The sequence below is a fragment of the Struthio camelus genome, chromosome 24, assembly GCF_040807025.1.
Source record: "Struthio camelus isolate bStrCam1 chromosome 24, bStrCam1.hap1, whole genome shotgun sequence".
In the NCBI taxonomy this organism is placed as follows: domain Eukaryota; kingdom Metazoa; phylum Chordata; class Aves; order Struthioniformes; family Struthionidae; genus Struthio; species Struthio camelus.
In genome coordinates, this window is record NC_090965.1 from 8,809,458 (window position 1) to 8,825,932 (window position 16,475).

The window sequence follows — 16,475 nt, forward strand, 5'->3', positions numbered from 1 at the left end:
AATGCCCAATTTTGCATCCTTTCCCAGCTAGTCAGAAAGGACACAGTGAAGCCCGAGTTCTGAAGTTATGCTCAAAACACAAATAGAGTGAACTGACCCTCAGTTTGGTTTTACTGGAGACCCCAAAACTCAGAGGTGACAGAGGAGATGAAGAAGAAGAATGAATAAAGAATAAAGACTGGATAAAAGTTTCTGACTATTTAAAGAAAAGAGAAGGACCTCACAACTAGATGCAGATCAGACCTGAAATCTTAAATGCTTGGCACACCCTTACAGAGGCAACGAGCAGTTAAATGATTTTCCTCTAACTTCAGCTTCACCTGAGCTTGCTAGAAGCCAGACTGCTGTTTGCTGAGAATTTGGCAAGACTTGTAGCAAATGACATCCAGACCTGAGCAGTGTTTGTTGTCACTGCTTTCAAAATATTCACAACATCTTGAACAAGAGAAAGGTACTCAGCTACAGCTTTCCATCCTCTGGAAATAGCCAGAGCACAAAGCTGTGCAGTAACCTGTAGGAGTTGAGCTCAGTGGCTGCTGTCTATTCTTTGCCAGCATTTGCAACAGAGAATTGAGTAACAAATAATTTAGATGAAACTCCCCCAACTTAAGCATTGTCCCTAATCACAAGTGAGGCAGAGATTCAGGAAGAGGCATCTCATGACCCACCCAGTCTATGGATCTGCTCATTCTGCTGCTCAGACAAGAATGCAGTATTCAGTACCGCTTAAACAAAGATCTGGCCTTGCCTGTTCTCAGTGGAAAATTACAGCCTTGCCCAGTTCTTGTCCAAGAGCTCCATTTCCTTCCTGTGATAAATATTCCAGCAAGATCCTGGCACTTGCTGCTCTGAGGAGAGCGTTACGCTGTTTGGAGCCAGTTGCATTTGGGGCCTGATTTGTCAAGGGCAACCTAATTTAATATCATTAAAGGACAGCAGTAATCAATTAAAAACTATGGTAGTATATTCCTTCTGGGAGTCTAACTATATCTACATGCTTTAGCCCATGTATCTTTCCTCTCTTCTCAAGGTTAACTCACAGTCAGAAAGCAGAGGTTTGGTTTTTGCTGAACATCTGTGACTAAGAACCTAAGGGCAAATACCTTGAACAAACATGCATGTGGCCTCTAGAGACAGTTTGAATCTTGCTGTTAGTTAGGTCAGCAGGTATTGGAAGTCAGCAAATACATACTAAATGACCAGAATCCAGGCAAAGCACAACCTCTAGCAGCCATTGTCATCTGTTGGACAAACATCCTAGGCGTACAGCACGCTGGTTTAAGGAGATGAAGTTCAATTAATTTCTCTTGCTTGAAAGCAAACACATGGGTGCCTGTTTTCCTCACACAGTCTGTTCACTCATTACGTCCCCTCAGCAAAACATCATTTAAAATCTGCCAGGATGACAGTCTGGATAAACCATGCTGTATTATTTTATCTCCACACACCGCGTACATTGCCAGAGTCCAGCTGCCTCTACAATTTGTCTATGAGGGGATGACGTGAAGTCTCTGAGCATATGTGGCAATTTACAACCATGTGGCAGAAAGAGGATACAGAAAATGGAGGAGGAGAAAATAAGTGGGGAAACTGCCTTTTTCTTCCACACAGCCCCTGCAAGTAGAGACATAGCCTCGAAGCAAAGAACAGCATGTGCCTGAATGCAAGAATAAGATGTGATAAGCACAGATCAGTAACGTACTGTTACTGTGTTACCTTCGACAGATCAGGAATACAGATTATTTTGTGTGAACCCTAAATATTATGGAGTAATACCTGAAACTAGCAGCCCTGCTTTGAGCAAGGTTTTTGACCTCCTGTGATTCCATCCAACCACAATTATTTCACGATTCTAGGGATGCATTTTCCTCTGTAGGAAGCTTGAGCTTGATTCAGGCCTCGGGTCTGAAAAGAAAGTTAGCTGGGAGGCACAGCGGCTTTTAGCGTGAACTCACCTATTCGAACATGTCTAGGGGCTGCTGAACTATCCAGCAGGCAGTATAATTTGGACTAAGATGTTTCTTGTGATACAGAATCACTGTGGAGATCCCCTACCAACTCATGCAGGTGGGCAAGCAGATGTAACCGTCAGATGGTAGCAATGAGGTAGACAGAAGCATTAGAGTCTTTAACATATTCCCTTTCACAAATACTGGCCTGTATTTCTGGAACTAGTCAAAAATGATTCAGTGCTTAGACACTATAGGGAGAGACACTAAGGATAACTTCAACCAGATAACTGCAATGATCTGTCAGTAAAAGAAAGACTCTGTCACACCAGGATTTCTCTTTGCCTGACAGTCTCACACTCCCCTCCCCATAACGGTTTTAAGGATTAGGTTTATCTCGTACCTATTTTCTCACCTCCTCACCTGGCTGACCCATTATCACCAGACTCATGGAGTGATAAAGATGACTTCTCACTCTTCATTGTTCATATCCACCAATTGGTCATGAAAAGCAGGTGAGAGAAAGGAGAAAACCTTGCCCCTTGACCTTAGACAAACAACATCTTAATATCTCACATGATCAACCTTTTGGGAAGTCAGGGTGTAAGGATCCAGCCGCCACACACACACAACCTGCTTTCACTGTAGAAAAAGCAGGATTCAGAGCAGCAAGATAAACACAAGGAAACCCAATTTTGTTCTCATCTGGGCTATATTCTTTTTCAAAAGCCTTTACAATGATACACAGGATGCTTTGGGTACCTCAAAATTAATTAACCATAAAACAACCAGAAAACCTGTAGTTATTTTCTAGTTCCATGTTTTTTAAGCTGAAAGTACTGCATAAGCTCTTAGGAAAGTATTGTCCAGGTTCCCCAGAGAAGTGTTAATCTTGCTTGGTCTAAATAAGCCAAGGCCCCAGTACTGCTTTTTGCAGCAGAGAAGCCAAGAGCTGAATGTGACCGCAAAGCTGTCACGTTGTCACAGAAGGGACAGCTAAGCAAGAGGACATGGAACCTGCTAATCTGCAAGAAAACTGCACAGTGCCTTCTCTTGCCTACAACTAGGTGACAGTAGCTACTCCATATTCCTATCAAAGTGCTGCACTTAGCATTTAAATAAATAGATGAATTAATGGGGCTGGAATGACACTTCAGTCAACGAGAGCCTGTCCACAAACATCAGGGACTTCAGGACTCAAAATCCAGGCTCACTTATATTTCAATTCTATTTTCAGTTTTCCTCTTGCTTTTACTTTCCCTGCTGACTTGAATAGCCATTTCCCAAGCTCTAATTTCTTTTCAGGCCAGACCATTGGTCTGTCTGGTTTCCACCCCCCATCCCTTTCCTAACCATCGCTGCAGTTCCCTGTGCTATAAATGGCAATGCTGAGTCCCTCCTCATATGGATTTCACTATACTGAGCCTACAGCCAAGAAATGGAGCAATCAGTAGTGCAAAGTATAAAGGTTAAAGGGTCTCACAGCCAGAGCTCTGGAAGCAGACAATGGAGCAGAGGATGAAACCAATGCCCACAGCAACTGACCTACTAGAATTGCAAAAGAGCACACTCAGGGTCAGCACAAGCTGGCACCAAAGTCAGACAGCAGGCACTAGCCAGCTGGCAGGGGGGTGCAGCACACAGAGAATGAGAGCAACCCCTCATCCCATGCCCTCTGCTGAGACTGCAAAACAAACTCCAAATTTGTACCTATTTGGCAACAAAACACGAGCAAGACATATAGCAAAAAAAGTCATAAGAGTCTATAAATTAAACAAGCTTACATTTTATGAGATGGGACTAGGAACAAGTGAGTTCATTTATATTAGTGAAATATCAAAGTAGGGGGGAAATCAGGAAATGTTCAATACGTAGGGATTTCTCCTTCTGCCAAGATAGGAACTGATATATTCAAAACTCCTAGTAGCCATTACAGTTGCAGAACAGAAACAGTCTTTCAGGAATTTATTAGCAGTAACGATGCATTCCTCTTTTCAGTAAAGGAAAGGATCATATATATGTAGATACTCAGGAAGGAAAGACTTCGTTCCCAAAGCTAGAGGTAGAGAATCCAATTCAATATGACATATAAGTGTTAGTTGTTCCAACTCCTTTTAACCCTAGTACTTGTAAGGTAAGGTATAACGAATATGAAGACTGAATATTTTAGGAACTTCAAGACCAGAAGACTGCAATTTTACCATTCTGACTTCCACTAGTGAGTGAAGACCTCACTCACTAATTCTGCATTGAAAGATAACTTCTGGTCAGGTGTATTATAACCATGAGAGACACATCCAGCCTCCACTTTAAAGATTACAAATGATGCAGATTATCACAAATGAAGGCCCTTCAGAGTGATTTCTCAAGTTTAAGTAAAAGGAATTACTAGCCCACTCTAGCTGTTATACACACTACCAGTTTAATCGAGATTTTGAAGATGCTTACTTCCCTTAAAAGAGGCTTCCTTTTCTAGCAAAAGTCACTGTTGGGTGCTCAAGTGCCAACAGAAATTAGGAAGAAAAATATTGTCAGACCAGAAAGAAATGCTTGATTTTTTGCTTGTCCATAAGCCACAGTATCCTTGAGAAGGAGCTGGGGTTTCTCCTGCATTTTGTCAAAGAGGTGAGCAAACAATTCAGCTCCCTTGGAGCAGCAAAACAGTTCTGAATAAAGTGAGTAGGAGCCTAAACTACAGAAATGTCTGACTACAACTCTCAGCCCAGAAAAAGACCGGACAAACCATAGATATTACACCAAGCATAAGGGTCCAGGAGGGGCATTACTTTTGTACACGTCGAGGTTGGGGGGCTGCTTCAGTTTCATATCAAATAAAAGCTCCCAAGCCACCCTGACCTAACAGCTCAGCACGAAAAAAAAGAATGAAAATCTCTCCAACCCAGTGAGAGAGTCACTAGTTATGTAACACACGTCCGTTTACTATCATATCCTGGCCTTTTAATTTAAGGGGAATTAAAACCAGAAGAAGGGTGACTCACTGGAGTTGGATTTTACTATAAAAAATACTGCCTCATCAGAGGTCTGCCATTCCCTCTCAAGTGTCTCTTCCAATCAGCCCTTCCAAGACCCTTATTTCCTTTTGAGCTTCCCCCACCACAGTTACAGAAGTAAAAATTCCAGACAAACAAAGAAAGGCTTTAAGACATGTTCATGTTATGGACATTAACCCTGCAACATTTTCGGCTCTGTGCAGATTTAGTCATAAAGCCTTACTTTGATTGTGGTAGCAGATTTGGGGACTGGGAATCCACAATTGCAGCTAGCTTACATGTTACACTCTGAGCACGATTTCCTACCCCCGCACTACTAACCTAATTGAAAACGGTCATTTGGTTTAGAAGTTTTTCTATATCTTTTGTAAAGACCTGAAATGATCTCATTTTTGATAACTGAAAATCAGGTTTAGTTTATAACTAAGAAGTCTGGGGTGTAAGAAGGCTTGGGATTTTTTGATGTAGAAGCTGACATTTTGCGCTCAGTTTTTTATGGGAATATCAGCAGTTTCCTCTCTGGTTCCAGGATGATTCTGTACCAGGGGCACAGACTCCAGAGGTTCGATGCCCTTGCCCTACCACAGCATTCGCATACAGCTCCACTTCAATAAAATGGGAATAAAGCACTCCCCTGCCTGTACACAGGTTCAAGGAGACACTAAAGATTGTGAGATTATCTGATATTACTGGAGGTGTGATAAATACTTGAAATAGGTTAAACACATCACTGTAAAAAGGTAGCAAGGATAACAAGAGTAAATGCATTGGTATCCCTACATGAGGTTTATGAATGCAGAGGAAGGAGGTGAACATACTTCCCCATACGGTGTGCAGTAAGTCTCAGGTTTGGTTAGGCCACATGTAGAGGAGGCTTTCAAGTGATGGATTCTTCCTACGAGGAGGTCTCCCACCGGTGGGTAGCAAGCTCCATGAGAGCAGGATCTCTGTGCATCTAGGAGCTGCAATAAAGCTGGAACAGCAGGGAAACAAGACCTCAGTAATATGCCAGAGTGGTACAAGAGCACTCTTGCTGATTGATAACTATTTTCCACAATAAATCAATTTTGAGGTCATGTTGAGACAAAGCTACAATATAAATATATATGTCAAATAGGATATAAGTATTTTGCCCCTCAAATTGTTTTTATTTTTAATAAGAAAGGTATTTTAAATAAGTGGTTTGTACTAACAATCACTTCTGAAACTCTTCTTTGCCATAATGCGTACCAAAAATTCCCAATGGTGGGCTTCAGGGATGCTCAATTCACTGCCTGTCGTACTGAACAGCACTGTCCGGTTTCCCCCATTTATCTGTAGGCACCTATAGCCACTTGTAGCAGCTCGGACAGAGAGCATCCTTTTGCAGAACACCAGCACTGCTCTTGAACACCGATCTCCCAGCTGCTACCATAAAACTACAGCTAATATAATGCTTACACTAGCAGTATTTCTTAACCTCAAGAGGAAAACCTTCCTGTCATTCACTTTTTATCAATAAAGTTAATGTTCTGATTACTTCTGCAAGAAGTTTAGCTGTGTATAAAAACATCTTACCTAAAACACAGTACACGTGGAGACTATAGGCAATATAGCTCATTATATTACAAATATACCATCCCAATTATAAACACAACAAAGTCATTCCCAAGTGGCAGGAAATATTCAATCAGCTTCCCCCCATATCCTTTCAAATGGACAGGGAGTGCTCTAAGGCTTACCCACAAGTATAAATAACACCCATGGACAAAGTTGGCTGCGAGATTCCATACTGCTGAGGACACACCTAGGGAAGAATTTGCAGCGTGAGCAAAAAGGAGCAATAAACACTGTCTAAAGCACAGTCTAGGTCCTTTAAGTTCCTTCACAATTGACAAGGAGGTAATTTCATTGATCTACAGCAGAGTAGCATGTGTGAAAATCTGGACTAAGTAAGAGGAAAATCAGACCCTCAGATTATACATTAAATCACAGCTTTTTGTCTAACTTGTGAAGCACACACAAGATTCTTGCAAACTGTATCAAAGATTGCCCTCTTCCCCCAAACACTGTCTTTAGATCTTTATTTTATTACTGAGGTGAACCACAGATACAAGCATGGCACCTTACTCTTAACAGAGCTGTAATTCCTGACTGCCTGCTTTCCTAGGGATGTTGGGAACCCACAGCTCCCAGCAGCACGATCAGCCAGGGGCAAGGGACCCCTGTGAAAGCCAAGTCGCAACACACACCTAGAAACTACATCCTGATGAAGGCAGCAACTGGGCTGCCACTTCTTTACGTGCATACAGTGTAGCTTCTGTTCACCAACCCCGCCTTTGCCCTATGCTTTCAGACTTGATTCCAGGTCAAAACTTGCCAGCATTTCAAATGGTGCTAAGTCTTGTTCCATGACAGAAAAAAAAAATCTGTAGAAGTCATTGCAAAGTGTCTTCTACAGAATTTCTGTACAGAAATCCTGTGCAAGAGCCTGCTAGAAACAGAACTGTCAGCACTCACCTACCAGTAAGAAACGCTCTCCCTTGCCGTTTTCCCTGCTTCACATTGAATACTGAAGGCACACACAGCTTGTCTCGGACACCTTTGGCATATCGCACGTACCTGGCTTGAGGCGAGGACTTTTGTGCTCCGGTGTTATCCCACAGCTGATCTGAACAGGGTGTTATCCCTGCAGCGCTCTGAGACACTGGCTCTTTCCTCTGTCTGCTTTTAACACACAGCTACCTCACCTGGGTAAGTAGGTGCCTGTGGGTGTAGTAAGATAGAGAGAGTGATTCAGGCATCTTCAGACATACACACCCAAATACTGTATAACTCACAACAGCTCCCAGACAGGGCATAGCCACAGACAGAAGTCACTGAGCAGGAAGACGACAGCAGCGCGATTGAACACTTTTACACTTCACCAGCAAGCAAATTTATATCTACAGCTATAAGACAGTCCCAGTGTGCCTGAGGACACTACCAAGACACTTTCAAGTTAGCTTTAAACCGGTTAGCTTGAGAGCCAGCAAGAGTGCTGCTGCAGCTGCTCACCTCAGCACAGCCCACGCACCCACACGTTTGCCCAGCTTCCCAGGCAGGGTTCACAGACCACATTTAGCACTGTGCTGGCAAGGCAACACAGTCACCAGCACTCAAACTTGATAAATTAAAGCCTACCTAGGGACATCCACATGAACTGAAATCACCTTACATATTCATATACATGGCTTCAGCCTGAATACCTCGAGCACAGTGACATGGTTTTACAGGCAGACTAGATAACGCACCTGCTCTCCTGCCCCTGTTCCTGGAATGCCTCAAGACACAAAATATAGTAAGATAAGTCTGAGTAGTATCTAGAAAATGCAACACTGTAAACTAACTGGTTGTAAAGAAAGTCAAAGAGCCAAGTTTCCAAAGAAGCATGATTCCCATTTAGGTACCTAGAAAAGTGCTAAGATTTCCAAAGAGGCTCCATATTTATCACACCAGGATGATTTTGAATATCATCCTCTACATAAATCAACCACGATCACAAAGAGAGTCTGTGGAAGAGCCAGACTCATAGCTTAATGCCCAGCTAGTGAGACCATCCCTTCACCTATAATTTGGACCTAAATCAGATCTCCTTATATTTGACACAGTTCAGTAGTCACTGTCGGCTTATGGTAGTGCTAATGGAAACAGTATCTTAAATTCAGCTTTCTAGTGTGCCTGCAAAGTGTGTAAGATAGTGCTAAAAGCTTCTTCTTCCTAAAGTTTGTTCAGTTTTTGACAGCTCTGTTTCAAGTAAGAACTGTTAAGTAAATGCCACTGGGACTGCAACTCACCTGCACGCCACACGCAGCGACCACCCAGCTGCTCAGCTCCTAGAGGCTTGCAGACCTGCCAACATGTGCTGCATTTCAGCTGCAGCTGGAGAGGTGAAAAGCTCTGCATTTATTTTGCCAAATCCCCAAAGCCACACAGACCCCAAAACACTTGTTCTAATAACCCCTTTTTGTGGTCTAACCCAAACCTCAGAAAAATGGAACCTGTGTCAAGTCTTTGCCGTTTGCTTTGAAACAACCTCAAAATAAATTCCTCTCTCCTGCTTTCAGCAGTGATAAGCTGGCAACGGCCAACTGTGAGACTGCTCTGCATCTGTGCTCCTGCCACTTTGCTGGTGTACGCTACCTACCTCCACCATCTTCACACGGAGCAACACGGACGTATGTGATCTGAAGAGCAGGAACTCACAGAAAGCGCAAACAACAAAGCTGGAAAAAATATTGTCCCTAAGGCTACAGTAAGCGAAACACTGACTCAGTTTCCATCTCACCTTAGGTGTGCCCACACCACTGTGTAAGCAAGGAGCAGACCTGGGTGTGTCTGCCCTTAGACAGCTGCTCAGCAATGCTGTAAAGCTGCATTCCTCTTCCTGCAGCCTTCCTTCGAAGATGCCTCCTCCCCTCCTCGGCTAGCAGCTCACAGCATATCAAAGGAAGCGAAAAGAAATGCTGAAACATTTTACAGAGAAAGCAAAAGATAAGCTCGTCATAAGCTGCAGATACAATTTCTGCGTGCTGGGACTCTGGTTGTTTATCACTTAGTCTAGACACAGAACTGTTTCCAAGCTCTGACAAATTCATCAATAACAATAACTGTATGCAATAACAAGCTAAACATCTAATGTAGGCTTTGCAAAAAAATCACAGCAAACCTCTCTGCCTTCGTTACTTGGTAGAATAGAGTAACCGTCCCAGAAAAGACAAAGAAGACAAGAGATGTGATAGGTTTTGGCTTCTGCAAGCCTTCTGATGATATTGGACATGGCATTCTTGCAAGCCAGCTAAGGGCACATGGTCTGGGCTAAATGTCCACTGGTGGATGTCTGTTCTGTCTGGTTTAAAGTCATACCCAAAAAGGAGGCTGATGCTGGTCTAGTCAATGCTCATGCCTTTAGAAACCACATTTATGAGGCTAGGAGGAACAGCTGCCCTTCAGCCAGATGGAGCTCTCCCCCAGTCTGCAGTGCAAGATGCAGCTAAATTGTTTAGTTCATCCTCCCACAGGTTTCCTCCTCTAAACTTTCCTTCCCCACACAAATCAGGCCCATTGGTAGCAAAACAGAGGCATAATTTCATGATAACTCTTGAAAAGACTGCAAATGCTATGCATGCTTCCTATTAGATCCAGCAATTCAGACCATTCATACGCTCTGAAATGGCAACGCTCCACCGCAAATTACTGTAAAGAATAGGACATTGCAATTTGGCTGCACAAATGAGCTTAGGCCTGGAAAACGATACTTTGACCACAAGCTGTACAAATGAGTTATCTGAAATACCTTATTCCATTCTTTCTTCCTCTGGGCTTCCCCCACTGGCTTGCTAAAACAAGGTAAATAATCACCTGGTATTTCAGGCTCTGCAAGTTCAAACAGGAACAAAAGTAGGGAATAGGCTCATTTGCAGAATATCATCTGTAAATTAATAAAAGCACAGAGCAAAAGCAGTTGCTTCTGGTGGGTGAGCAGTGCTCAGCTGGGTGTTCAGGGACAGCACAGCTTAGTGCAATGTTCCCAGCCATAGTACCTGTGCCACTAACAACATTCAAGCTCTCCCAAAGAGGATCACAGTGGATGCCAAACACCATCTTCTGTGTGAACGTGCAAGCAGGAGCTACACCCAGCTGTTGCCTCTGAGGGATAGTGCCTGAGCAAGCCACATTTAAAACTCTGATCAGATAGCTAGGGATTTAGTCCATTTACAAGGACCCTCAGACACACTTAGATAGAGCACCTTTGACTATATTCATTCACTCTCTGGAGATGCCTATGTTTCTCTCCATTAACTTTAAAAGGAGCCCGGGATGAGTATGTTCCTATCTTAGACCATTTCATTAGGTGGGATGAATCCGGCTCCAGGCTGTAGACTGCCTACTTTGCAATGTACTGATAATAGCATTGTTCTGGTGAATAACAAGCAGTACAAATGCATTATGGATTGAGATACATCAGTACAGCGGAGCTAGCTGTACTAAACAGACAAAATGGTAAAATACAGAACAGACAAAATGGTAAAAGTGCACTACAAAACAAAAAAAAAAGGTCCAGAGATCCTTTGTGAGAGTTCCTCCATAGGGAGGAACTAGAAAGATATTCTCAGGACTTCAAATGCTTTTTCAATGTAGCCGACAGCTACACCAATCTGTCCTGAGCTTTGTCAGATCCACAGACTCAGAGGGCTGGGCTACGACATTCCCTGGATGGCAGATAAAACTTGTTCCTGCAGGAAGTTGTGTTGCTGAGTCAGTGGATAACACTCCGCTCTCCGGGCCACTGCCCTACTCTGTAGCGGTGTATTTGCATGATCAGCTAAGCAGCTTCTCTATTCTGTTTCAGAGGTATGTCTCCCCTTTTCATGCTATTCTGTACCCTGTGACAATGGGCTGCCATTAGAAAATCTTAATGCCCCAGCTGTGGTCTAAAGGAGACACATTTTAAAGCACCCTGTCCCTTCTACTTTGGCAACAATCAAGAGAGATGCTGCTGGGTTGGTTTTAAATTTCAGGTGAAAAGAGGTCACAGTATTTAGAATAGAAATGCATCACAGCCAGTTCTTTAAAAACTAATCTTCCCATAAAAAATGAATGAGGGTATTCAGAACAGTCCTGCCAGCTTGTAGCACATACTTTGATCAGTGTCACAAGTTTAAATTCTGTAATGGCTAATAAATCCCAAGCCTCTAATTTTAAAATTAGGGTGCTTAATTTGACCGACAGTCCAGAGCTCAGTTCCATGTGCATTCAGATTCCCCATGCTCCTTCTATACTCAGACTTTGGTGACAAACAGGGACAAGCTGAGGTGGCTGGAGGGAGGCACTATACTTTTCGAACCCCGGGAGGGGTACCTTTTCCTAGTTGAGTTTGAGAGGCAACCCATCTGCCCTCGTCCAAATCAGTGATTGTCATTTGGAGAACGGAGGCAGCATCTGCGTCCAGATGGAAGTGCCGGCATCAGGGGCTTGGTACAGCTGATGGTATTCGGGCTGCCTGATCTTATGCCCCACAGATGCGCCAACCGTCCCAACGTCCCTCCAGCTCACAACCTGGGTAAAGCATAGACAGAGGTCCAGCGGTTCCGGAAGACTGAGCAGACTCACCATCTATATGAAGAATTTTACTCTGCTTTAGTGAACTAAAGGTTTATATCGGCAAGCCTGATCTACAGAGCTAGGTCAGGCGGTAGGCTGCCACCACTTGGTCCTGCTACCTCACGTGAAGCCAGAGGACCTCACAGGGCCCATGCCCTAAAACAACGCCTGGGAGAGCGCAGACGCTGGCTCAGGAGGGAATCACTGGATAGGTCTCCTCTGGTGGTCAAGCACTCACATAGCCAATGGGATAAGACAAGCAAAGCTGGACCCCGCTCATGCAGCCGGCAGGCCGTGTCACATCCGGTAAATGGGTGAATGGCCTGTTCCCTGGGCAGACCAGAGCCACGCCGGTGACGGTCGTCAGGACCCCACCAAGCCCAACTTATTATAAACGCCACCGGGCTGTGGCTTTGAGGTGGGGGCTGAGATGCGGGTTTCACAGCCAATTGGCGCCCCCTCTACTGTTGAAGCTCAAAAGGAGGCTTCGGCAGGGCAAGGGCAACTAAAAGTCAACACAATCACTGCTGGGACAGCTGTGCACTTGGTTTCCCCGGTAGGGGTATCTGGTGGGGCCACGAGGAGGTGACACAGCCCATTTGAGCCCAGATAGTAACTAAGAGAGTCATAGAGTCATAATTATCCTCTAGTAACTCCATTGGCGTTGCACCCAGAATGAACTCAGTAATGAATGCTTTAATGCAGTGGCAGCCAAAGTTTAGAAGGATGTGACTACTGCATGAATAGCTTTGTTTTACTTCCTCTGACTGATTTGACGTTTACTTGCTGTTAGGATTAAAGGCACTCAGGTCTTTATTCCCTTAAGAGCTCCTTCAAGGATACTTTCTAAATTCAGTAGATACAGTTGTTGAGGTATGATACTAGTTAGTTAGCACTGAGCAGTCTTGAATTACTGTGCTCAATTACTTTTTAATTTATTTATCTCCTGAGTTCAGAGGAACACAAATGTAACTGAAAATCAGAGGCAGAGCGCTACATGCAAGAACACTTAATCTCTTGAAACTTAAAACCTCTGTTATGAGAAAAAGAAAGGTAAGTGAGCATAATTTTATAGCTCGAGCATATCAAAATCAAATAAGAGCAATACTTTATGCTGCTATTCCATTTTTCAGTAAAGGATTAGAAATGCCTCAAACACAAGTCCTCAACGTGCACTTGCCTATACAGGCAGCTGCTTTTACAAACGGAAAAAGAAGACAGAGGGGTGATTTGCTTAGTGACACCAGGCAGGATCTAGCACAGGTGAGCACAGACGCAGGAGTCCAGAATCTGTCCCCTCTGCTCCAACTCTTCCCTTCCCAGAGCTGGGATTAAAAACCCAGAAATTCTCTATCATTAAGCCAGGTATAACCAATGGGTATCTAGCAAACCACATGCAAATTTTTGTGGCAAAAACATAGAAGGAGGTAGAAGACACGGAGTTGGAAGTGCTCAAGCTGCACTGGAAGAAGGAAACTTTGAAAGGTTTTTTCAGGAACGAGATATGCAGTCTTTTGACAACTTTTTGACAACTATCTCTACTGATTTCAGTAACAAAATGCCATTTTCTCCACAGAGTCTTTTCTCGTTTTAATTAAAAACTGACCAGCAAACTACCTTTTCATTACAGCAAATGCAGATGAAAAGAAAACTTAGTTAAACTTTAGTTAAAATGATGTTTCTGCTAATAATCATGTTTTCTTTTAAAAGTGTTTCAGGAATTTCTAATGAAATTCCAATACATCTCCCCGAAACTGTACTCCTTGCTTTGAAAGCAAATAAAACTTTGAACTGAAAAAGAGTTGACCTAGTTTAGGTTTAAATTCAAGTTACCCTGGGAACTGGTTCCAAAGGGCAATGCCTCACTGACTCAGCTTACGTGGGCTGCAGCCCATGCTTGCGGTCCCTCTGTGGCACTGGTCAGGTGCTGGAAGATAAACAAAAAGAGGCTTCCTTGTTTACTGCTTTGGTCAGAAACACTCAGAAACCATCTGCCCTCCCAGAAAGCAATAGCTCAGCAAGTGTTGCATATTGGCTGCAATTGGCCCCATGCAAAAGCGCAGTATGTGCCAGCAGGGAGCTGACCCATGCACATCAACTACCCCAAAGGCTACAAACAGACTATATTCCTAAACGTAGAATGCAGGATGAGATCTCCTTTAGGAGATTCAGATTAGAGCTAAAGGAAAGGCTGCTGACAATATTTACCTTTAAGTCACGTTTTTTTCTTTTGTTATTTGTTTTGGCGGGGCTTGTTCTTATTTTTTTTTTAAGAATGCGATTTCTTCTCAGTCTTTCAAAAACTGCACCTTCCTCCGCCTTCAGGCATGGGGCAGAATTTCATGTGTTCAAACACAATTCAGGACTCTAGAGCAAGGAGTGGACCATAAAACCCTGCATGGAGCTAGACTGTCTGTGACTGCTAATCTCCCTGCAGCACAGCAGCCCTCCGGGCATCACTCACATGGGGCAGCAGAGCTGGCAGAATTGGAGGCCCTGGAAAGCTTGCCTGCTTTTCACTGGAAGATTTGATCCCAGTGGAAGGCATTCCACTGGGAACATCTTTATTTTTGTCATGTCTCTGCTCTCTAAAGGGGAACACATTCCATTAAGGAAATGTGCAGACTGCAGCTGCAGTCTGGAGAATTTGGGAAATGGAACTTTCAGGGTGTACAGATGGAGAAGGGATGGTTTTTTTTTTTCCTCCCAGCGCTCCCAAACAATGCAGCTGGAGTAGCAACTTGCTTTGAGGGAGAACCTCATCTCAGCCTTTCCACCTGCAAAGAGCAATTGCAGAAGGTTAAAATAATGGGGTGTTTTAAGAATTCACTTTAACACACATATTCTCTCTGACGATGTGAATGACGGAAATGGAAGTCACATTATTTTCTGCTTCTAATTGCCAGTTGGTGCCTCCCTCACCTGATGGAACTGAAATAAGGGGTTTGTGGTGGACAGCTTTTGATCCTACCTGGGTAAAATGCAAGTGTTTTGCCCCATCCTCGCTCTGTGTGTCGTTATCCCCCTTCCCCACCCTGCATGGTTGTTCACGACTTCAGATACAGCCTCCTCAGTCTGGAGCTGATGAGCACAGCTGTACAGGTAAATCTCAGCTTTTCTTGCTTTTTCTAGACATTGCTAACTATTAAGCTAACAGTTAACTTCCACTCCACAGCAAGAGCGGTCAAATCATTCACCTCTGAACTCATGTATTACAAAGTCCAAAGCACCTGACCCTTGTCCGCAGATGGGACATGTGGAAGATGAAGCAAATCTTTCCACCTCATCAATACAACTACCAAGACATATGAAGACAATAATATACAACATTTTGGGAAATTTCACTAACAGGCAGAAGTGGTTGTTTCTATATTTTGTCTCAAGCTTTCCCACTACTTTGTAAAATGCAGTATCAGAGAACCATGGCACAGTTCAGGTGGGAAGGGACCTCTGGAGGTCATCCAGCCCAACCTCCTACTCAGAGCAGGGCCACCTTCAAAATTAGGTCTTGCACAAAAGCACTGAGTGAATTACATTTGAACATCTTCTTCCAAGGTAAATAATATTAAATGAAACAAAACATCTGAATATAGAACACGGGGGAAAGAAGTGGAGAGCCAGCATGCCCCATTTTTGTTTGTCTGAGAAAATCTGGCCAGCCTTCTGGCGAGATACCCACTAAAACACTTGCTATTGTATGTGATGGACCTCCGAGAAGCGCTCACAAGCTAACCGATGGTCCCTCCCCATTTATCTTCCCTCTTGCCTTGCTGATGAAGTCCATCTGGTTTAATAAAAGCCGGAAGGTTATATTTAGACATAAGAAATTTTGCCTGGCCTGTAGTAGGGTAGCTGTCATGGCTAGAAGCATCCAGATACAAAGCTGCACTGAAACTGATGTAATATTAGATGGCCTTCTGTGACTAAACACTCAAATTACTGCCACCGTTACTTCATACAGCCTCCTCTTCAGAAGTCAGCTTTTGTTCTTAGGGATGCCACAGGCAACTGGATGCAATTAGAGCACAAGCACAAATCACCTGGGTTATTTCACATCACCACTGCTAATTCCCATTAATCTTGTGCTCTGTTTGTTTCCATTTCATGCCTCGCACAACCTGTTGGAAGGCTTTTCTGTATCTATGCTAGAAACTCAGATACGCTTTAAAGACATCGCTTAAGTTGAGCAGAAACTGCCAAGCTAATATGAGATATTGGTGGCAACTCCCTTAAATCTCCTACTGCAAGATGACAGCCATCACTGTCACCACCTACAGTGTCACAGTCATATTTCTACAGCCTGAACAGGTGCTGTTCTACTCAGCCATAGAGTTCTTATCAGCAAATCAAAGATTACAAAAGGCCACTTTCCTCACCACAGGTCTGTGCTCAG

General features: G+C 43.6%; 1 protein-coding gene across 9 annotated transcripts in view; it reads right to left on the reverse strand.

The window, feature by feature from the left end:
• Positions 1–16,475, reverse strand: part of LAMB3 (laminin subunit beta 3) — a 79,404-nt gene that overhangs the window by 24,919 nt on the left and 38,010 nt on the right. For 2 of the 9 annotated variants that reach the window (XM_068918560.1, XM_068918561.1), the window contains exons 2-4: positions 7,562–7,705; positions 6,682–6,746; positions 5,779–5,933 (exon numbers count right to left, since the gene is read on the reverse strand). In XM_068918560.1, coding sequence (XP_068774661.1) covers positions 5,779–5,933; positions 6,682–6,730 — 204 coding nt within the window. In that variant the 5' untranslated portion in view covers positions 6,731–6,746; positions 7,562–7,705. Of the gene's footprint in view, positions 1–5,778; positions 5,934–6,681; positions 6,747–7,459; positions 7,706–8,775; positions 8,861–9,125; positions 9,445–13,915; positions 14,005–16,475 lie in introns of those variants that run through there. The other 7 variants (XM_068918556.1, XM_068918558.1, XM_068918559.1 and 4 more) reach the window with 7 other exon arrangements.